General features: G+C 56.7%; 8 protein-coding genes across 8 annotated transcripts; 4 read left to right on the top strand and 4 right to left on the bottom strand.

Moving 5' to 3' along the window:
- Positions 1-804: 804 nt before the first annotated feature.
- Positions 805-4,488, bottom strand: BKCO1_8000047 (u2 snrnp component prp10; the record flags this gene model as incomplete). The annotated part of the gene is made up of 1 exon (XM_020279185.1): positions 805-4,488. One exon carries the CDS (start codon positions 4,486-4,488, stop codon positions 805-807), a length of 3,684 nt encoding a protein of 1,227 aa, XP_020125696.1.
- A 378-nt stretch (positions 4,489-4,866) lies between these two features.
- Positions 4,867-7,951, bottom strand: BKCO1_8000046 (telomere length regulation protein; the record flags this gene model as incomplete). The annotated part of the gene is made up of 5 exons (XM_020279184.1): positions 4,867-5,287; positions 5,338-6,565; positions 6,613-6,699; positions 6,750-7,094; positions 7,141-7,951. The coding sequence occupies 5 exons, from the start codon at positions 7,949-7,951 to the stop codon at positions 4,867-4,869; spliced, it is 2,892 nt and encodes a 963-aa protein (XP_020125697.1).
- A 237-nt stretch (positions 7,952-8,188) lies between these two features.
- BKCO1_8000045 (nedd8 activating enzyme) lies at positions 8,189-9,810 on the top strand (the record flags this gene model as incomplete). Its single annotated transcript, XM_020279183.1, has 6 exons — positions 8,189-8,223; positions 8,274-8,375; positions 8,484-8,563; positions 8,623-8,919; positions 8,984-9,566; positions 9,618-9,810. The coding sequence occupies 6 exons, from the start codon at positions 8,189-8,191 to the stop codon at positions 9,808-9,810; spliced, it is 1,290 nt and encodes a 429-aa protein (XP_020125698.1).
- A 256-nt stretch (positions 9,811-10,066) lies between these two features.
- On the top strand, positions 10,067-10,721 carry BKCO1_8000044 (cystathionine beta-synthase; the record flags this gene model as incomplete). Its single annotated transcript, XM_020279182.1, has 2 exons — positions 10,067-10,150; positions 10,302-10,721. 2 exons carry the CDS (start codon positions 10,067-10,069, stop codon positions 10,719-10,721), a joined length of 504 nt encoding a protein of 167 aa, XP_020125699.1.
- Positions 10,722-13,257: 2,536 nt separating this feature from the next.
- On the top strand, positions 13,258-15,315 carry BKCO1_8000043 (pwwp domain-containing protein; the record flags this gene model as incomplete). Its single annotated transcript, XM_020279181.1, has 6 exons — positions 13,258-13,417; positions 13,481-13,573; positions 13,647-13,989; positions 14,040-14,406; positions 14,457-14,649; positions 14,705-15,315. 6 exons carry the CDS (start codon positions 13,258-13,260, stop codon positions 15,313-15,315), a joined length of 1,767 nt encoding a protein of 588 aa, XP_020125700.1.
- A 737-nt stretch (positions 15,316-16,052) lies between these two features.
- BKCO1_8000042 (family transcriptional regulator) lies at positions 16,053-17,075 on the bottom strand (the record flags this gene model as incomplete). Its single annotated transcript, XM_020279180.1, has 1 exon — positions 16,053-17,075. One exon carries the CDS (start codon positions 17,073-17,075, stop codon positions 16,053-16,055), a length of 1,023 nt encoding a protein of 340 aa, XP_020125701.1.
- Positions 17,076-17,663: 588 nt separating this feature from the next.
- BKCO1_8000041 (methylthioribulose-1-phosphate dehydratase) lies at positions 17,664-18,481 on the top strand (the record flags this gene model as incomplete). The annotated part of the gene is made up of 3 exons (XM_020279179.1): positions 17,664-17,768; positions 17,827-18,353; positions 18,418-18,481. The coding sequence occupies 3 exons, from the start codon at positions 17,664-17,666 to the stop codon at positions 18,479-18,481; spliced, it is 696 nt and encodes a 231-aa protein (XP_020125702.1).
- A 398-nt stretch (positions 18,482-18,879) lies between these two features.
- BKCO1_8000040 (minor allergen alt a 7) lies at positions 18,880-19,638 on the bottom strand (the record flags this gene model as incomplete). Its single annotated transcript, XM_020279178.1, has 3 exons — positions 18,880-19,384; positions 19,453-19,538; positions 19,612-19,638. 3 exons carry the CDS (start codon positions 19,636-19,638, stop codon positions 18,880-18,882), a joined length of 618 nt encoding a protein of 205 aa, XP_020125703.1.
- Positions 19,639-20,710: the final 1,072 nt, after the last annotated feature.

The raw sequence follows: 20,710 nt of genomic DNA, 5'->3' as shown, positions 1-20,710 counted from the left end.
CTCTTCGAGGTCATGGTTTTGGTTTCCATCCTCGAGGCAGGCTTCTTCCTGTTTTCAAAGCACAAAAGCGCGGAGGAACAGTGCAGTTTCTTTGGAGGCACACGGTCTACGCGTCAGCCTTCTTCATTTTCCCACTGGAATCCTCACCGTCTTTCGTAGGTACTCACATCATTATCCTCTTATCATCTTGATATTCGTGCGCGGATCTCACTCATCATCGTCGAAGCGTAATAGTCACAAAGGTCAACTTCAAGAAACAGGTTGAAGACAGCCTATTCCGAGAAATAAAATACGTCAAGCAATACTGGGATGTGAATTTGGCTCGATCTCGCAACGCTGACTGGGATCATCACACATCACTGCAGCCACTCACACTCAAAAAGGCCAAGTGCATCGTCACGATCACGATAACCTCTATCGCATTTCCACTATCCACCACATCTCCCTCGATCCCGTGAACAAATGAAGATAAACCGTCGCTATCCCGTTTTTTTCTTTTTGCCGCCGCACACAACTCGCTCGCAGTCTCCGATTGGAAACAAGGAAAAAACCCCCACTTTCCCAACTTCATATCAGCACGAGCCAAAAGATAGAAAAATAAAAAAACAGCCCTCTCCATATACCCGTAGAAAGGCACAGAGAAAAAAAATAAAGCCCAATGTACCGATGATTAACTGCTGAGAGGAAAGGAAAAAGCCTGGCCACTCGATTTCGCCGAAGTTACCCACGCTGTGAATATGAGAAAAAGAGGGGAAAGAAGCTCTGCGCCACGACTCGTCGCCCTCTTGAGGGAGAAGATGCAGCCTAGAGGATGATGTTCAACTCGTGCCTGACCGTGTTTGGGTCGCCCATGTCGGGGTAGTACGGCACCATGGCGTCGGCCGAGTGGACGTACGCATCGTTGTACAGGCGCCAGTACGGCTGGCGCACCTTGCGGGCGGGGTGGAAGAGGCCGGCCCAGACGTAGTTCATGACCACGCCCGTGCCGACGGCGACGCGGACCGCCTCGATGGCCTCGATGATACGGTCGATGACGTGAGGGCTGGTCTCGAAGATGTTGGGGTAGAGTAGGTTCAGGAGGTGCACCATGGCATCCTCGCAGCCCAGACCCACGACGCCCAGAGCGACGTGCTTGACGACCGACGCGGCTGTCTGACGGTGGACCTGGTCACGATCGATGAGGGCGTCTTCGAGCAGCGGCGTGACGGCGTAGACGTAGTCCTTGGCCATCTCGCCGATGTACTCGAAGAGGAAGGAGAGCGACTTCAACACACCGTTCTGGACGTTGAGCTCAGGAACTCGGTACTCGTTCATCAGCGCCGGGAGAACCGTGAAGGGTGCACAGGTTTCGGCCACGATACCAATGGCGACGGCCGTGCAGACACGGGACTGGCGTTCCTGCACCCTGAGGTTGTTAAGGAGGGTAGCAAGGACATCCTGCGGGCCGATGGCCTTGGCAATGAAGCCAAACGTGTTGTTAGCTGCGCGACGAATGCCCTTCTTGTGGGCTTTCAGCATGTCCAGAAGCTCGAAGCAAATTCTCATCCACTCACGAGCGTTGACACTCTCAGGACCGCGATCGGCGATACGTCCAACGAGATCAATCGTGTTCTCCTGCACCTTTTCGTGCCGATTGCGAAGGATGGGAGTAAGACGGGGAAGAAGATCCTTGATAGGCGGTTGCATCTGGTTGATGCCCACCACCGTGACGATGGACCTGAGAGCGCCCAGGATCGAACCAAGCACCTCGGGATACTCCTCTCCGAGATATTCGTATAGCACCGTACCGAGCTTTCCCATCAGCGCATCTTCTCCGCACTGCTTCATGACGAGCGCTATGCGGGAAACCAAATCGGCGGCTTGTTGTCTGACCGTGGCAGACTTGTTGTTCAGTCTCCAGAGGATAGTACTGACGATCTGGGGGAGGTAAGGCTTGCATCGGGTACCAAGAGCGTTGACGACGGTACCGAAGCCATTGAGCATGACAATATCTTCGATACTCTGCTCCTGGAACGCGTGCAGGATACCGTCGACGAGGCGCTCCTCCAACCTTTCACCAATGTCGGCAGCTCCAAGACTGGCAATGACCTTCTCCAGCGTCTCGACCGTCATCTTGCGGTAGGGCTCGCTCTCATCCTTGAGGTTGACGACAATGCGCTCCACAATCTCGCTGACACCCACCTTCTGGCCAAGGTCAACAGTCGTCTCCACAACCTGTCGGTAATTACGCTTGTCCAAAGCCATGCGGCGGACCCAGAAGCTCTTGAAAAAGTCATCCAGGACACTCTCCTTTAGGTAACCGGCAGTAACGCCCTCTGTGCTGGCACACTGGGAGATGACCTTGAGAACGACCTTTTTCATCTCCTCGTCGGGCGAAGAGAACTCGCGCAGCAAAATCTCCATGATTTGACTGGTGTAGTAGTTGGCGTACTCCTCGTCCATCAGGGGGATGATGTAACCAACGGCCTTTAGGAAGCCAGCAAGACCCTTGCCTCGCTGCTTGCGAGCTCCAGTCCAGAGTGGGTTCAGAATGTCGTCGAAGCTCTCAATACCGTAGGGGTTTGCGGCCTCTGCCAGAGCAGCAATTGCCAGAGCCGTGACAGTTCGCACCTTGGTTTGCTCGTCATTCAGGTTGTCGCCAATGCAGTCAACGAGACCTTTCAAATGAGGTAGAATAGCACAGCCCATGAGAATGGGAATTTGCTGGACAATCTTGACTCCAGTGTGACGAGCTTGCCACGACTTCTTGCTTCGACAAACGGCCCGCAGGAAGGGAAGCAGTGCAGGAATACCCAAAGCCGATGCAACAACCGCGAAGGCACGCGCAGTGGTATTGCGGACATACTCGTCGGGATGGTCGATATCAGGTCTCATCGTACTGATCATGTGAGCAAGACCAGCAGCCTTGGCGAGGTTGGAGATGATCTCGCGACCCTCAACACGGGCGTAGTAATCTTGGTCGATGAGAAGCGGCTCAATGACAACAAGAATCTTGTGGACATAAGGCCGGACCATGTCGTCAAGCTTGTAAAGAACGCGGTCAATGACTTTGACGAGAAGATGGCGTTCCTGGTCTTCGAGTGTCCTCTCCATGAGCAGGGGGAGGATCTGGTTGAACAACGGTCCAGCTCCGAAGTTGCGGGCGTTGTCGGTGAGTTGTCGAAGCGCAGTCTTACGCATAGGCGGGGTACCGTTCTTGACCTTGAGCAACAGGCGCATGATTTTGCGCTCCTTCATCTCATCCACGCTCAGCTCCTCCTCGTTCTGACCATCCATAAGCTTGCCAAAGTATTGCATGTCCTCATTCTTGAAGAACTGCAATTCACCAACACCGGGAATCTCGTTCGGAAGCTGTTTGCCAAGGGCTCGAGCATTTTCGGGCTCTTGCATCATGAAGCCACCAGCCAGACTGGCGGTAGGTGCGGGAGTGGCTGCCACCTTCTTTGCGGGGGCGCGAACGGGCTCATAGCCAGGTGGCGGCGTGAGGATTCTGTAGCCCTGGTCCTCACCCGGCAGTAACTCGTCGAGCTCTTCATCGGAGATAGGGGCATTGCGGCCAGAGATATCCGTGCCAAAGGAGAGAGCCTGGCCACTTTGGGACGGGTGGATGGGTGTGGCAAGGCCAGCGGCACCGGGGGCAGGCGTCGCACCCAAAGCCGGTGCCTGGTCCCACCTTGACTTCTTCCTCGAAGTAGCATCCGAGGCGCCGGGAACAGGAACTGAAGGGGTCTGGTCCCACCTGGAGCGCTTCTTGGGTTCGGACTCGACGGCACCGTTGGTACCGTTAGTTGCGGTGTCCTCTGACGAGACGTCCCAGCGCTTCTTACGCTTGCGGCTAGCCGCGGCGCCGTTGGCACCATTCTCCGTAGGCGTCTTGTCGCCACCCGTAGGTGTCTTATCGCCGCCATCCTTGAGCGTAGCTTGGTGCCCGTCGGCATCCTCGCCCCTCGCCTTCTTCTCCTGCTTCTCGCGCTCTTCCCGCTCGCGCTCACGCTTCTTCATGATATCCTTGTAGCTCATTCCCTCCTCGTCGCCAGTGCCACGCTCGAAGCGACGTCGCTGGTAGTCGGTTTCGCGGGACTGGATCTGGGCCTGCTTCTCGCGATCCATCAGAATGTCCTCCTCCATGCCGTCTCCCGTGGCGAACTCGTCCATCTGGGCACGGGTGGCAGTGTACTGGCCGACCAGGCGGCGTCCGTCGTCGGCATCGTCCATGTCCTCATCGTCGTTGGCGGGAATGGAGGCGAGGTAGCCGTCGTATTTGTTGCCGCCATTGCGTTCATACAGGTCGGTATCAAAGCTTTCCGTCAGGGAGGCCTTCGTTGAGTTGTCAGTCCTCTGGTTAGCCGGGTCGAAAGTCTTTGAACCTTTCTTCCCTGCAGCTGCCGCGTTGCGCTCCTGCTGCAGGCGCTTGATGGTCTCGAAGTCGGCTGTACGGGCGTTAGCTTTGCTGGTGACGTTGAGCGCGTTCAGCTTACCGTCGGACATCTTCACGGGCTATGGGCGACGATAATCCAGTGTGCGCTTCGACCGGGTGGGCGGTTTATGCGACCGACATGTAGGTGCGTCTGTCCAAAGCAGCAGAGCGGGGGTGGGAGCAGGAAGTTGTCGACGAGCGGCGCTGAGGAACGGCGGGCGGCGGTATTCTGCTGCACCGCCGAGCCGTGACGCGCCAAGACTGCGCTAAACCACTTTAGGCGTGTTCACAATGTCGGACGCCGCGAGCGCAGCGCAGCAGTGAATTAACACACATGTCCAGTCAAAGCGTTCATCTGGATGGCTCGAGCGCCCTTTTCATTTGTTCCGGGGGTCTGACTAAGACTTCTCTGGGCAAATTTTGGTGCAGCTATGCATCGCAGACCAGACCTAAAAATCCATCATGTCGCCCATCAACGACCCTTGGTATTTTTCAACCACTTCCCCGCACTTTACGAGTACTCCCGCCGCAAGCGTCCTGACCCGCTCCTCCTCACCACTTCCTCCGCCAGTGCGATCAAACACCATCTTTGCCCATTCCTGTGTTTCCAGAAGCTCTCTGCCGTTTTCGTGTACAAGACGTTGCTGGTTCTCATTCACCTCCAACAGCATTAGCAAAGCAAAGAGAACTCCCTCAAGGATGGCAGAGTCTGAGAGAGCGGGCGCTCTGACTGCAAGCAGCAAATCCCATAGTTCCGAAGTCATCTGTGGAAGAGAGAGGGTGGACGACCCAGAGGAATGCAGGAGTATGGCAAGTGTCTTAAGAAAGAGGGGCAGAATCGTAGCTGAGTAGTAGATGTTACTTGTGCCCCTGATGAAAATCAGCATCAGCGGCCAGCGCGTCCATGAATGTGCACTTACAGTGCTCTTGAGTGTGTCCACCAGCCAGCAGTGAGCGGGAAGAAAAAGCTCTGTGCCACGACCTTTGCGAGCTCATTTGTGATGATTCTACGTTTCTTCTCCACCTCCATGCGGGACGAGAAGGTGCGCACTTTGAGTGCATTGGGCCCAGCTGCTTTATCGGCAGCGTCAAGTGCCAGAGGCGAGATCATGGTATGCTTCAGCTTGTTTGTAATGGCGTCAACCGCATTACCTTCGGTCGAATAGATGCTGTGCAACTTCCCAGGAAGCATTTTCGAGGGAAAGCTCTGGTCCACGCGCGGCCTTGAATCTGACTCGTCCACACTCTCCTTGAATCCGGCCATCTCTCGTGCGCCAAGACCGATGGCGGCAAGTATACTGGTACGTTGGCTGATTGAATAATCGCCAGCGTAAAAGCATCTTACCAAGTATGGCCCCATTTGTGTTGGCTCGGCAACCGCAACAGCAATCAAAGCCTGCTGGCGCATATCTTGGAAGTTTTCCAGGTCAAACTGATCATTCAGGCCAATTAAGACGGAAGCAAGCTCTTCAAGGTTATCCTTGACCTCTTTACCGAAGCCTGTCTTTCGTCGAATGAGATTGGCTGCGGTCGACAGCGCAAGCTGGTGGCGATCGTAGTCCTCACTTTCTCGAAGACCCGCCAGTAGGTCACGTATGTAGACCGGTGCTGTCGGTCTATTTCTGGTGACCTGGGTTGGGTCTTCCGAGTCGTCTTCTGGATCAGAGTCTGGTTTCGCATAAGGCACGAGATCTTCGTCCTCGTCTGAGTCACTCATGATCTCGATGATTTTCGGTCCTGCTGCCGCATGCCCCTTCTTCGGTTTCTCCGAGGAATGTCCAGCCTTTTTCTTTTCCTGCAATTGGGGACGTGAATGCTTGGTGATCGGAGTCGTCCGCTCAGCCACCACTTGCTCAAAGTCCTCGACGCTGCCAATCGAATCATTCAATTGCGGAAGTTGTTTGAACCAACCTGCTTCTTCGGATTCAGTATCAGGGATGCCGAAGTTGAGCTGGGTCTCTGGCTTGTCTACGAGCTCAGATATGGCGGCAGCAACGATCATTCCCAGGAAGCGGGCGCGCAGGGAGGAAGACCCCAAACGGTTCGAGGTGCCACGCATTTGTACGCTTGACCGTGCTAGGGTGAATAGGAGCATCGGTTGCATGCGGTGAATATAACCTGACGACATGAGGAGGATTTGAGCCAAAGCTATGCTGCGTCAGTAATTGCCTTTTGCCACCAACGCAGGTAGTCACCTTCTTGCTGTAGGATCGGCGTGTGCCTGATAAAGAGCTCATCCCCAAACTGCTCCATACTCCTCTCTAAGACCTTACACATCCTGTCTACAGCTTCTTAGTGTTGCACTTGCTTCAATAGTGAGAGGATATCTCACCTTCATCTGATTGCAGGGCGGCTACGGCAACACGTCTCGCGCCGAATGACACGTTTGCACACCCGCCCGTTGGGTTTGTGAGCCATTGGGTGAGACTTTCTTTCAAGGTATCGTTGCTGTTCGTGACGGCCTGTAGGAACGCCACAGAAGCTGAAATGGCTCTCGATGTCTCTTTAAGGTTTTCATCCCGAACCGCGAGGAGTTTGCTCGACAGGACGTTTAAAAGAGTAAAGAGGACCTGTCTTTGCTCGTGTGCACGAAGCTTTCGGATAGTTTGCTGCAATAATGGAAGCTTGGTCGCATCGTGGAGAGGGAATCGTGACAAGAACTCCCACAAAACATTATCTGGAAATTAGCTACATGATGTATATCCAAAGGCGTGAGAGCTCACCTGGATACCCAAGCGTTAGGGACTTCCCCAAAAGAAGTGCACCATCTGATCCAGTTGAATCTGTGGCATTACTGACAAAAAGAGCCGTCGAACGTCCAATCCACAGTGCGAAGTTTGACCCAGAAGCATACCAAGGATCAGACTGGGCACTTGTCGTACTCTTCAGCAAATCCGTTGCCTGAGCCGCAACGGACACAATCCTTCCAGCCGCGAGAAGAGAAACAAGTTCGCGCCAGAGGATCTGTCTCTGCGTGGGAGCGTTTGTAAAGTCTTGGATGACCCTCCACAGATCTAAAATAACGCTTTCTTGTAGGAGATTGGCCAAAGTATCAGAAAGTACTTTGATTTGCTGCTCAGCGCTATCAGAGTTTCCGCCCGACTGCCTCTGCTTCTGATGAAAGTCCTGGACCAGGCCTTTCAGGCGTGCAACTATGGCACCAAGGCCACTGACGCTCTTTAGGCACTCAATGAGGATGCCTTTGTCATCCTCAGACGAGAACGTAGCTGGCCACACGTCCCAATAATTTGGGATGGTGTCGTTCACGAGCGTGCTGATAATTTGTGCGGAAAGTGGCCCTGGAACCCTGATGTTGAAATCCCCTAAATTCCTAGCTGTCACCTTGAGGTAGCTCAAAACGCGGTGTAATTTTTGTGCGTCAGGTTGATCTCGCAGAGCCGCCAAGGCTTGATCCGGAGAGCTTACACCGGTAGCTCCAAGATCCTCGGCTGGGTCAGGTGTGGTGGGAGATTGCTCGAGGGCCACAGTGGGCTTCAGCCTGGTGGTTCCAACGGCGGTCAGTAGGTCATCCATTGTCGCACATTAAGTCATGGCGACAGGCCGGCGAAGCCTGTGTTGAGAGAAGAAGTTGGGCGCAGGCGGAACGGATGGCAACAGCGCAGGCGGATAAACCGCGGCGAGTGATTAGGCAGCGGCCGTTATCGATAAGCCCGGTGGAGCTTTGACGCCATTGGATCCCCAAACAGCTCCGTCACCGTCACCTCTCCCGGTCACATCCCCGCACTGAATCTGGTCTCGTCACTACAAACCATGGCAACGGGCATGGGCGCACCTCCAGCGCGATGGTAGATGTCCGCCGCGTCTCTCTTGATCCTTTTTCGCTGACAGCTTCCAGGAGATACCTCCAGAACATCGTTAGCCGACATGGCCCTTTCGCAGACCCCGATTTCGAACCTAGCCCAGCTGTTCTTGACGTCCTGGCGTCTATGAAGGTTTTGTGAGTGATTACGCGATAGAGGTCTGGGAGGGATCGTGCTCATGTGTCATTAGGGTCATGTATGATTGTCGTCTTCTATTGCTTTCGTGCTGTGCTCACCGCAAGTAGTGGCGCCGGAGGGCTTGGCTGCGAGATCCTGAAGAACCTTGCGCTATCAGGGTTCAAAGATATCTACGTTATCGATATGGGTATGACCCAAACCAGGGCTTACGCCAACCGCCATCACATGACCTAATCACCTTCGTAGACACCATTGACGTTTCGAACCTTAACCGCCAGTTCCTCTTCCGGCAGTCCGACGTTGGAAAGTACAAGGCTGAAGTGGCCGCTCGTTTCGTGGAAAGGCGCGTCAAGGGCGTCAAAATTACGCCTTACTGTGGTAAAATCCAGGACAAGGACGAGGATTTCTACTTGCAGTTTGCCATGGTAGTGTGCGGCCTCGACAGCATCGAGGCGCGCAGGTGGATCAATGCCACGCTTGTTGAAATGGTCGACGTCGAGAACCCGGACTCTCTGAAACCGTTGATCGATGGTGGTACCGAAGGTAAGCTATCCTTGGCCAGACCGATCGTGTCACCTGTGAAGGCCACTGCTAAGTCAGCTTCCAGGCTTCAAGGGCCAGGCACGCGTTATTCTTCCGACCATGACGTCTTGTATCGAGTGCCAGCTTGATATGCACGCCCCGCGTGCTGCAGTTCCTCTCTGTACACTTGCTACCATCCCAAGACAGCCACAGCACTGTATTGAATGGGCGCACATCATAGCTTGGGAGGAAGAGCGCAAGGGCGATACGCTTGACACTGACGATCCTGAGCATATCACCTGGCTTTACAGCAAGGCTCTCGTCCGTGCCAAGGAATTCAACATCCCCGGCGTCACGTACTCAATGACCCAGGGCGTGGTCAAGAACATCATCCCTGCGATTGCATCGACCAATGCTATCGTTGCCGCAGCATGCTGCAATGAAGCCTTCAAGATCGCCTCCTCTACTAACCCTGCTCTTGGAATGCCCGAAAGCGGCAATGGCAACTACATGTACTACACTGGCGACGACAGCGTGTACACTTACACTTTCGAGCATGAGAAAAAGGACGATTGCCCCATCTGCGGCAACCTCGCCAGGACGCTCGAGGTCGACTCGGCGAACTCGTTGGAGGAGTTCCTGGAAAGCCTCGCAGAGAGACCAGAGACGTGGGTATTTGCCGTACAACATGCCGTAATCACGCTGATCCAAAATTGTAGGCAGTTCAAGAGGCCGAGCATTCGATCGGAAGCCAAGACGCTTTACCAGCAATTCCCTCCTAGTCTGGAAGAGCAGACACGCCCGAATCTCAAGAGGAAGCTCGTTGACTTGCTTGCTAGCGGAGAGGAAGTTGCTGTCACAGACCCGGCGTTTATGACGGTGTTCAAGTTCAAGCTGGTGTTCAAGGAGTGAAACCGATAGTACTAGATGCGATGTTGCTGTGCATAGCATCGGCGTTCAAAATGGCGCAGTAGTTGAAATCAAGAAACAGACTTCTCAGGATTAACGTGAAGTGTTTGCGGAGTGCTTGGCTCGCAAAGGACTGTAGACGCTGCGTGATGAAAGTTGGGAGCCTCGCCTCACATGCTCGCCCCACGTCGTCATTCCGCTTCTTTCTCCAAACTCAACACGGATTTTCCTCCTCGCAACAAGCTCGAACAACGCTACCATGGCCGCTAGCACAATGACCGCCGGTACGCCTAACGGGGTTCCATCTGCGACGACGTCCCTGTGGGCCAACAAATATCGTGGGGTAAGTGCGCATCAAATTGTCGGCGGGGCTGCCTTCGCCCCGGCACCCTCCCAACCCACCCGCCCCGCCGTGCTCCCCTCCGACGTCGCCCGACGGGCAGAAATCGACATGCGCAAAGCTCACCGATGTATCCGGTTCTGACCGCGTATAGGCCACGGTCGAAGACCTGGACCCGCCGTCTGCTCTGTCTGTCTCCCCCACCGACCCAGTCTCGCACGCGCTCATGTCGGCCTTCGAGCGTGACTACACGCACTTGACCGTCCTATCGCCGGAAAACCGTGCGCTGCTCGGCTATCTCAACATCCCCCGACTCAAAGAGCAGCTCAAGGAGGGAAAGGTCCAGGACACAAGCCCTGTCAGAGATGCCATGCAGCGCTTCCGCCGGAAAGGCCGCGTTTACAAGGTCATCACGATGGACACGCCGCTCGAAGAGCTGGAGGAATTCTTCGAGGGCAAAGGTACGGAGGGCCAGAAGCAGGACTTCGCGGTTGTGACAGATGCGAGCAGGCGCTTCGTTCTGGGAGTAGCCACCAGGTCTGACCTGGAGGAGTTCGTGAAGAGAAGACCCTAAGAGAGCAAATGGGACCACCGTCGAGAAGCATGGTGACACTAGAGGATGAAGTCGGGCGTGTCGCTTGGAAGGAAGCATGAGATAGGCGTTTGGGACTTTTGCGTTACGGATGAAGCAAAGTACCGGCAGGACTTGAGCTGTGGTACGTCATGGACAACTCTGAACGATTCCAGTCGGGCAGATCATCCGCTGGGGATGGCTAAGCCAGCATTCAGCACGAGGCCAACGTTAACATAGGAAATAGGATTTCATCCCCCCCACAAGACATGTGCGTGCCTGCATTGTATAGCGTGACATGGTTGACCTGACTAACACGACGACAGCTCAGCTGTGACAATCAAGTGCTAAGCTAGGTGGTCCTACGGGAGAGCAGATGTCACAGGGGCCCTTGCTCTCCTGCTTCCCGTTGCGCGGTGCCCCAGATTTAGATCTGACATCGATAAGCATGTACACGGGCGCAGACACCCGGTCCCATGAGTCAGAAGGCAGGCACCATGTTATCGCATATCTAAATGCAAATCCAAGCAGCTCATCTTGCAGCATGCTCCCGAGAATATTTTCGAGGAACCGGCATGCTGAGGCTTCACGTGGTGCCTTTGACTAAGCAAGCGAGACTCCCGCCCAACTTGAGTCCGCTATCCGCTCGGACCTGGACACGCCAGCCCCAGCCCGGCACACCCAAGTCGACAACCTAAACCAAACTTTTTCACGGCGATGCGAGCCAGCTTTGGTCGTGCCATCCGCCGCGTGCCGCGAATGCCCAACATTTCCTGGTCGCCGTAACCGCCCTGCGTCTCGCACCTGGCCCCCGGAATTTGACCACACGTCGCCCCGCCGCGGGAGCTTAGCCATCGCTGCCAACGTCGATTCAATCGCCAGGTCCTGCTTACATACGCTCCCGAACCTCTGTCGGCCGTGGGACCTGTCGCATCAAGGCGACGCCGGGCCAGCGTTTGGTGTGGACACAGAGCGGACACGCAGTGTTGGAGGTTGTGCATTAGCGCTACGTAGGGGCCCGCGTCTTTCAAGGGAAACAACCTGCTACGCTCTGTATCAGGTCCTCGCCGTCTACAATGCCGTTTTTGCGGGACACTGCCGCGCAGGCAACCCTGGTTCAGCGGAGGTGAGCATGCGTTGAATCCCGCGTAATATCTTGACAATGCGTAGTTCGTCGGTGCATACTTCGAAGCACCGCGCTTCTCGGCTTCTGTTTTAAAAACGGCGTGGATGACCAAGGTCTGAAGCGAAGTGCTACGATATCTGTATTCGAAACAACTCGTCCCACAAGGATCACCAAGAAAGCGAGTGGTAAGATTCTGCCAGTCAGTCGTTTTGGGCCGGGTCCCGTCACGTAGTGCACGCTCTCGTCTCGTCCTTTTTCATTTCCTACCCTTGCAAGCTCCGCCTGGTTTTATTTTCCCGATGGATCGCTTTGCCGAGTCGTCCAATCCTGCGTCTCCATTTGCATGGACATCCGTCGTCCTGTGCAGATTCCCTTTTCTTTTCCGCACAGTCTCTCCACTATCTCACAACATACGCACATCTCGCACTACACCCCCTCTGCCTGGTCCAAGGGCTGTAGATGAAAGGGTGGCTTCGATGAGGATGCAAGAGCAAGGGAACGAAATTGGTTGCGAAGAGAACGGGCTCGGGCCGGGGAACGGGTGGTCCTGTTGAATGGGCAAGTACTCCCCGATCTCTCCATGAAGCGCACACCTGATAACATGTGACAGATGCGGAGCTGCTACCGGAACAACCACAGATTGAGGTAGCAAAATACGAAATAATTGAATCTCTGGACATATGACCGGCTTTCCTTATCTGGTGTTCGGCAACAGCGCTGGTGTGGCGTAGGCCGGCTCCCGCGCCCGTGACGCGTGGAGACAGCTACCCCGCTTGGGTGGACAGGTCGTGATGAGTGCCTCCAGCCCGGATGACGGCGCGATACGACACAGTTCGATCGACAAAGATTCGGTGAGGCAGGGTGTAGCTGCCAGAAGACTCATTCAACTCTTGCAGGCAACCACGCCGAAGCTCGGGCACGTTGGTTTTGATGCGCTCCGTTCCTCTCGCCGAAGCGAACCCTCAGCCCTCCCCAGCCTGCCGTCCACACCACGACCTCTTCGCACGCGACTCCTCGCTCGGCCAGACCCGCTGCTCTGCCAGACGACCGACACGCGACCTGCACGCTCGGCGCAATTGGTTGCTCTGTTCGGCCGTGTTGTGTCGCGCATCGCGTTGTGACGTCCGTTCGCGTCGCGTCGCCGCCTTTGACTAAGCACCTGGGCACATTTTCCGTCGTCGTTCTTCCCCGACCTTCTGAAAACCCCAAGGCCCATCCTCCCACCCTCCTCTACCCACGCCCGAACATCAACCTCATCGCCTTCCATCCTCCTATCGTACCTCGCCATCATCGCACCACCCTCCCCGTCGCGCTCCACGACTGCGATCCTTGTTTACGCCTACGGCACACGCCCAACGCGTCGCCCTCGAGCCGTCCCACACTAGATCTTGCGTGTCGATTCAATCTACCACAATGGCCGACCAGGCTGCTGCTCCGGCTCCCGTCGCTTCGCCTAAGCCCGACGAGGCCTCGGCGCCTGCTGTCGAGGTGAGGGCTACCACCGCTGACGCGACCACCGATGGCGTGGCGGCCGCCCCCAAGGATGATACCAAGCCTGAGACTACTTCAGACGGTGAGTGGCACCCCGCGTGTGCGCTCGTAAGCGACGACACTGACGACATGTCACTTCGTCTAGCCCAGCCTCCCACTGAGGAACCCGCCGCCACCAGCGTCGAAGAGCCGGCTACGTCGGAGAAGGATGGCGACAACGCTGAAGAAAAGGGAACAGGTTAGGAAGCTATCAGACGAGCTACGAGTCTCGCCATCGCCAAGATTTGATACATTTGCTGACGACCATTCAGGAGCTGAGGCTGGCAACGATGCCAACGGTGCGCCGAGGTCCAATGGCAGGCGCAAGTCCACCGGTGGCGACAAGGGGGGAAAGAAGCAGCTCAAGAGCAAGAAGTCTATGGCCAATCTTAACCTCGACGTCGAGCCTGGTACCTACTGGTGGGCTAGGATGAAGGGCTACGCTGCCTGGCCGGTGATCATCTGCGACGAGGGCATGCTCCCTGAAACCCTGCTTACCAAGCGACCCGTCAGCGCAATCCGGCCCGATGGAACCTATCGCGAGGATTTCGCCGACAATGGCAAGAACGTCCGGGACCGCAGGTATCCGGTCATGTTTCTGGGTACCAACGAATTGTAAGTTCGCCCCCCTTGATGTTCGGACAGAACTCTAACACAATTCGCAGCGCATGGCAAGTCAACACCGACCTCACCCGTCTCGATCTCGACGAAGTGAAGAAGGCGGTCGAGAACAACGACCAGGGGAAGAAAGCAAAGAACCTCTGGGAAGCCTGGAAAGTCGCAGCTGAAGGTCAGAGCCTTGCTTATTTCAAGCAGCTTCTTATGGATCACGAGAAAGCGATGGCCGAAGACGCAGAAGAGCGTGCCGCCAAGGAAGCGGAGAAGGCCGAGAAGGCTGCCAAGAAAGGCAAGAGAAAGAGCAAGGCTGGCGACGAAGATGTTGAGATGGAAGACGCAGCTGGTAGTTCTGACACCGCAAGCAAGAAGAGTGCCAAGAAGAGGAAGAATGACGCCGACGCTGACGATGAGAAGGTAAGAGTGTGATTTTCCTAATTGTGAACACGTAACTGAGAATTTCACAGCCTGCAAAGACTCCCAAGACCAAGCTGAAGGTCAACGGCCCCAAGACACCGGCGGAGTCCTCAGCCACGAAGACGAAGAAGACTCCGGCATCGAAGGCAAAGAACTCCAAGAAGTCTGAGGAATCGGCCACGCCCAAGCCGGTCGAGGAAGAGCTCACTCCCGAGCAGAAGTTCGAGAAGCGCTCCAAGGCCAGTAAGTTGTTGCGAACACAAGGTTTAAGACTTCAGTATTTAACGAGCGAATCTAGTCCTTTACCTCCGCCACCGTCTCCAAAAGGGATTCCTGACTCGCGATCAGACCCCCAAGGAGGAAGAAATGCAACAAATGGCCGAGTACTTCACCCAGCTTGAGTCGCACCAAGACCTCGAGGAGAAGATAATCAAAGATACGAAGATCAACAAGGTCTTGAAGGCGATCATCAAGCTGGATTCAATTCCCAAGGAAGAGGTGTACAACTTTAAGAAGCGTTCTGCTGAGCTCCTCAACGCCTGGGGAAAGAACGTGAGTGGTGAGACAAAGCCTAACGGTGTTGAGGCAAAGGAGGACACTGAGGAACCCAAGACTGAGGAGCCCAAGCCTGAAGAGCCCAAGTCAGAAGAACCTCAGGCTGAGTCCAAGGCCGAGGAAGCCGCAAAAGACGTGGAGATGAAGGATGCTGCAGATGCTCCTGCTGAAGCTGTGCCTGTGGAAGCCAAGGCAGACGAGCCTAAGCCTGATGACACTAAGGCCACCGAAGCAGGCGATGTCGCCATGGAAGATGCCAAGGATGCAGAGAAGCCCACAGCAGAGAGCATTGAAACTGCAAAGGAAGAGAGCAAGGCGGACGAGAAGGCCGCTGACGCTGCCGCTGCCGTTTAAGAAACTCTCTTGTGGGGTCTACATAGTCGTTCGTCAAAAGGACCGCACTACGATATTGCGCAGCCCAGCGTGGTATGGTCACCACGGGGAACGCATTAGAGCAAAAGTACGTCGGTCACTGAAGTTCTCGAGGCAACAGCCCTTTTTCACAGTAGCTTGTGGGTTTTCACCTCATTCTTTTGCTTCTCTTCCCTTCCTTCCTAGGTACCGCCGGGTGTTCCCAGCTCAGTCGAGATAACCTTCGAGTTATGCCGGTACCTTCCCCCCCATTTTTTCTCCCACCCGATTGGACTTGTACATAAGAGTTTTACGGCGTGAAACGGCAGTGATGGATGACGGATGGTTGGTCGAAATGCATTCACGGGCCTGCCCTCGAACAGGGGAGCAGAGTGATGCGAAACAAAGCGAGATAACCCTATTACTTGAGCGAAGGCTCCTAGCATTGGCGGTGAAGGGCTAGGTAGACGGAAAACGACAGATCAACTTTGCGAAGCTGCAGGTGTTTTGTGAAGTGACTATGCCGATGTACGTACCTATCCACTTTCCCTTCAAGTATCAACAATTTTTTCTCAAAAGCCGGTGGAGATTTCGCATTGTTCATGTCGTAGTCCTCGTATTAGCCATTCACGTTGAGGTGCTATGATCAGAATATTCTCGATGATCATATAACTCAAGATATGGCGCGCTGTCCTTAAGGCATCGACATACAGAAGTCAACCTTCGATCCTTTCTCACCGTTACGCAAACATCTCCTCTATCGTCTCCCGAATCGGCTTCGGCTTGCGGCCGCCAAACCTCGCCAGGATCCGCTCCAGCAACGGATCCTGGTGATCACACTCGCCGTCACGCACGGCGTCGTACGTCGTCGACCACCACTTGACGTACGCCTCCTCCACGCCGCGCCGCTCGACGTAGTACCGCTCGTGCTCGTCGCGGCCCACGACCTTCAGCTCGACCTTCCGCCCCCTGGCCTTTGACACCATAGCCGCCACCTCCCGCAACGTGACCGGGGCCGTCGTCGCCAGCGTCGCCGTGGCCCCAGCCCACCGCCGCGCCCGCTCCTCGTCGCCGGCGGCCAGGATCGCCGCCGTCGCCAGCCCCAAGTCGTCAATCGCCGCCCAGCTGATCCGCCCGTCCCCCGCGACCACGACCTCCTCGCGCTCGTCGCCCCCGGTCAGCAGCTCGCCGTGGCCCAGATACAGCGGCCAGGACTCGTTGTACAGGCCTTCGCGCAGGATCGTGTGGTCGATGCCGCCGCTGCTGTCCGAGGCCGGCGGCAGGCTGCGCAGGTACGCCTCCGTCCGGTCGTGCGCGCGCATCACCCCGGCCTTGCTTCTGCCGCTCATGCCCGACCCCGCCGCCGCCGCCCCCGCCGCCGCTCCCGACCCGAAGCCCAGCGACGTGTAGTACACGTGGCGCACCCCGGCGGCGCGCGCGGCGTCGATGGCGGCCACGTGGTGGGCCTCGCGGCCGCGGCCGGGGGCGGCGTCGTCAAAGTCCATCCCGATGCGTGGGGTGGAGACGAGGAGGAGGCGGGTGCAGCCGCGGAAGGCGGCCTCCATGGACGCGGGGTCATCGTAGCTGGCGTGGCGGACGGCGACGCCGCGGTCTTTGAGGGCTTGCCAGCGGGGGGAGTCGTCGGGCGAGCCGGAGGTGGTGGCGACGATGGAGGCGGGCGGGGAGAGGTCGTGGGAGAGGAGGTTGCGGAGGACGGCGCCGCCGAGCTTGCCCGAGGCGCCGGTGATGGCGAGGGTGGGCATGGTGGTGGGTTGGGTGGGCTGGTTCTTGTTCTCTTTTTTTTTTCTTTTTCTTTTTCTTTTGGAGCGGGCTTAGGTGGGGAGGAGAAGAGTGGAGGGAGGGAGGGGACGAGAGCACCACTTGTTGCTGTGGAGGCGTGGTGGGTACATGTGCTTATATAAGTGGTGTTTGGTTATGGACAGTACCCAGAGTGGAACCAAGATATGGCCGCACGTTGGGCAGCTAAACCTGAGAGCATTAGTGAATGATGCATGGATGTTTGGAGGAAGTTTGCATCATGGCTCACAGGACGTACGGGGGAGGTTAATTGCAAAGTAGGGAAAAGGTGTGCAAGGGAAATGTTTGTGGTCTCCGCTGAGAGCGTACCCGGGATTAGAAATAGTCCTCGGCGTGCATTTGGTAAGCATGGCGTATGGCTTTCCCGTCCCGCTGCTGATCAGGGCGCTGGCGTGTTGACAAGGCGCGGGCAGGCGTGACGCCATGCGGACTGGGTATCGATAAGATCTGCAAAAGTTGACCACCCCCGCCTTCTCCGCCGCATTTTTTTTTTCTTTTCTCGTGCAGGCTTCAAACACGCCATACGCAACGCCATGGCTTCCGAACAGAACAATGACGCCCTGATCCACTCCCACGACCCGGAGCACCCGGCCAATCTGATCTGCGAGCTCTGCCGCAAGTTTTACACCCTGGGCTGGGTACCTTCACCCCACACGCGCACCCCAGAGCCCCGCCGCTGACCACCCGACTTCGTAGGTCACCGGCACTGGCGGCGGCACCAGCATCAGGCAGCATGACCACATCTTCATTGCACCTTCGGGCGTGCAGAAGGAGCTCATGAAGCCCACCGACATGTTCGTCCTGGACTACAACACACGCGAGTACCTCCGCAAGCCGCAGGTGCTGAAGCCCTCGGCCTGCACCCCTCTCTTCCTCGCCGCCTTCGACCGCGGCGCCGGCTGCTGCATCCACACGCACTCGCAGTGGGCGGTGCTGGTGACGCTGCTCGTCGAGCGCGACTTCGGCAGCGACGCGTGCTTCGAGATCGAGATGATCGAGCAGATCAAGGGCATCCCCAAGGGCCGCGGCAAGCAGGGCAACCTCGGCTACTTCGACCGCCTGCGCATCCCCATCATCGAGAACACGGCCCACGAGGAGGATCTGACGGATAGCCTGGCGGCGGCCATGGAGAAGTACCCCGACACCTACGCTGTCCTGGTCCGCAGACACGGCATCTACGTCTGGGGGGACAACGTCCACAAGGCCAAGACACAGTGCGAGAGGTACGTCTATGGCTATATACGCCACGACCTGTCGCGGACGATGCTGACCATATTGCGTGTATAGCTTGGACTACATCTTCCAGCTCGCTGTTGAGATGAAGAAGCTGGGGCTGCCCTGGACCAAATAATCGACGGCCCAGGAAACGAAAGCGTACATATACCCGATTTTACCATGAACATATTCAAATGACCCAATACTCTGCATGTTCGGGGGGGCAGTGAGCGAAGGCGGCCGATGATCTCGGACTATGTAACCGATCCCATGAACAACCCACGACGTTTGGAGACCGAACAAGTGATGCATCAGTTCAAGCATTATTATTTCATTGGATCGGTAGGTTTTTTTTCTATTCGCAGGTTACATAATCTCGCACTTGACGGGGAGACCACAAGGACCGCCTTCCTTGGTCTCCTTCTGCTGAGGCTCATTTGGCGACGTTGTTGCCTGCTGCTGAGGAGCAGGGGCAGCAGGGGTATCACTCTTCTTCTCCGCGCCATTGGCAGCCTCGGCCGTCTCATTGGCTAGTCACGCGAAGCTGACCTTGGCGACGGTCTCGTAGAAGGCCTTGCCCTGGGCCTCAGCGAGCTGAAGCTCCTTCTGGGTGGGCTGGCGGGAGCCGTCGCCAGCGGAGAAGGTGCCGGCGCCCCAGGGGGAGCCGCCGCGGACCTCGCTGAGGTCGGCGAGCAGGGCGAAGGTGTGCTTGTAGCCGAGGGGCACGTAGATGATGCCGTGGTGGGTCAGGGTGGACATGGCGGCGATGGCGGTGCTCTCCTGGCCGCCGCCGGGGGTGCCGGTGCTGATGAAGAGGCCGGCGTACTTGCCCCAGAAGGCGCCCGTCTGCCACTGGCCGCCGGTCTTGTCCCAGAAGGCCTTCCACTGGGCGGGGAAGTTGCCGTAGCGCGTGGGGATGCCGAAGAGGAAGGCGTCGTACTGCTCGAGGGTGGCGGGGTTCTCCAGCGTCTTGATGGAGGCGTCCTTGGGGGGAGCGTGCATCTTGCCGAGGACCTCGTCGGAGAGGGTCTCGGGGATCCTGGTGAGGAGGGGTTGTTAGTGGGTGGGGGCTGCATCATTGGCGGGGGGAGAGAGGTGGAGACGTACTGGTAGAGGTCGACGGTACCGCCAGCAGCCTCAATGCCCTTCTTCTCGGCCTCGGCCAGCTGCTTGATGTGGCCGTACATCGAGTACTGTTGGCGAGGGAAGCTGTTAGCCTGCGGTTCGCCGTGGCACAGCTGAAGTGGGCTGGGTGGGGTAACGTACGAAGACGATGGCGATCTTGGGAGCCATTGTTGCGGATTTTTTTGCAATTGAAAGCGGGAGAGATGGATTGCGAGGGAGAGCAGAGAGCAGCGGCTGCGCAGATGTGAGCTGAATAGATGCCGCGAGCGGCTGGCTGTCTATTTAACCCGGGATGGGCTGAGGGCACAGCAGTTGCATCATGGACCGTGCACGGCGGGAGGTAGCGATTGTTTGCGGGCGATTGGCAATTCCACCGAGGTGCTTAACAAACCCTTACCAATCCGCCAGCCTTGGTGCCTCGCAACGCCTCGCTCCGCCCTGCCACTCCTTGGCCCGCCCGCGCGCAGGCACCTTCCAGCTTGCTGGATTGCTCACGAATGCTCTCATCATCGCCCTCGGCGGTCCTTTTCCGCATTGCTGCTGAGCTGGCTGAAGCACCGCTGATTGGATGCTGCGCCGGCGCTGACATACAGCAGTGCCTGACTAACTACGATACGGACCGCGCTCCGTACTCCTCCCTGGCACCCGCACGGAGGTGGAGGCAGGTGGAGGCACTCTCTAGCTCTCCCCGCCCTGATCGTCACAGGTCCGGCGGGGCAACTCTAGCGCTGCTCTTGTGCTCTGCCCACGGTAACGAACTTGTTCGATTCATCGGCCGATATGCTGCAGGATCGCCCTCTTCTCACCAGCTCTTGCGCAATCCTCGAGTCAGTTCCCCATTCGCCTATTTTCCCTCCCACCGGTGATGCAACAACGCGAGGCTGGACCCGTCGTGTGGGTTCGGGAAGCTTCTCCCTGGACTGCTGATTGTCGAGTCGCGTTACGAGAAGCTGCAGGGTGGCTGCACGAGTACCCGCGACGCGAGCTTAGCTTCCGATGGCGGTCTGGCTGGCATGCCATTCGTTGTGCGATACATACGAACAATACGCTCTTGCAGCTAATGTATAGTGTGTATGTATGTACATACAAGCACCCGCGAGGCTTGACGAAAAGTAGGAAGCCGTCGCTGATCTTGTACGAGATATTGATGGGCCCACGGCTTGTGAAGGAGTGTCTCATCTTCTGTCTGGAACCCCGCCACACGCAAGAGTCTGGCACCCCTGTCTCCCGTCGATCAGAA

The sequence above is a fragment of the Diplodia corticola genome, assembly GCF_001883845.1.
Source record: "Diplodia corticola strain CBS 112549 chromosome Unknown scaffold80, whole genome shotgun sequence".
Taxonomy (NCBI): Eukaryota; Fungi; Ascomycota; class Dothideomycetes; order Botryosphaeriales; family Botryosphaeriaceae; genus Diplodia; species Diplodia corticola.
Note: the sequence above shows the minus strand (reverse complement) of the source record. Positions and strands in the feature narration are given on the sequence as shown.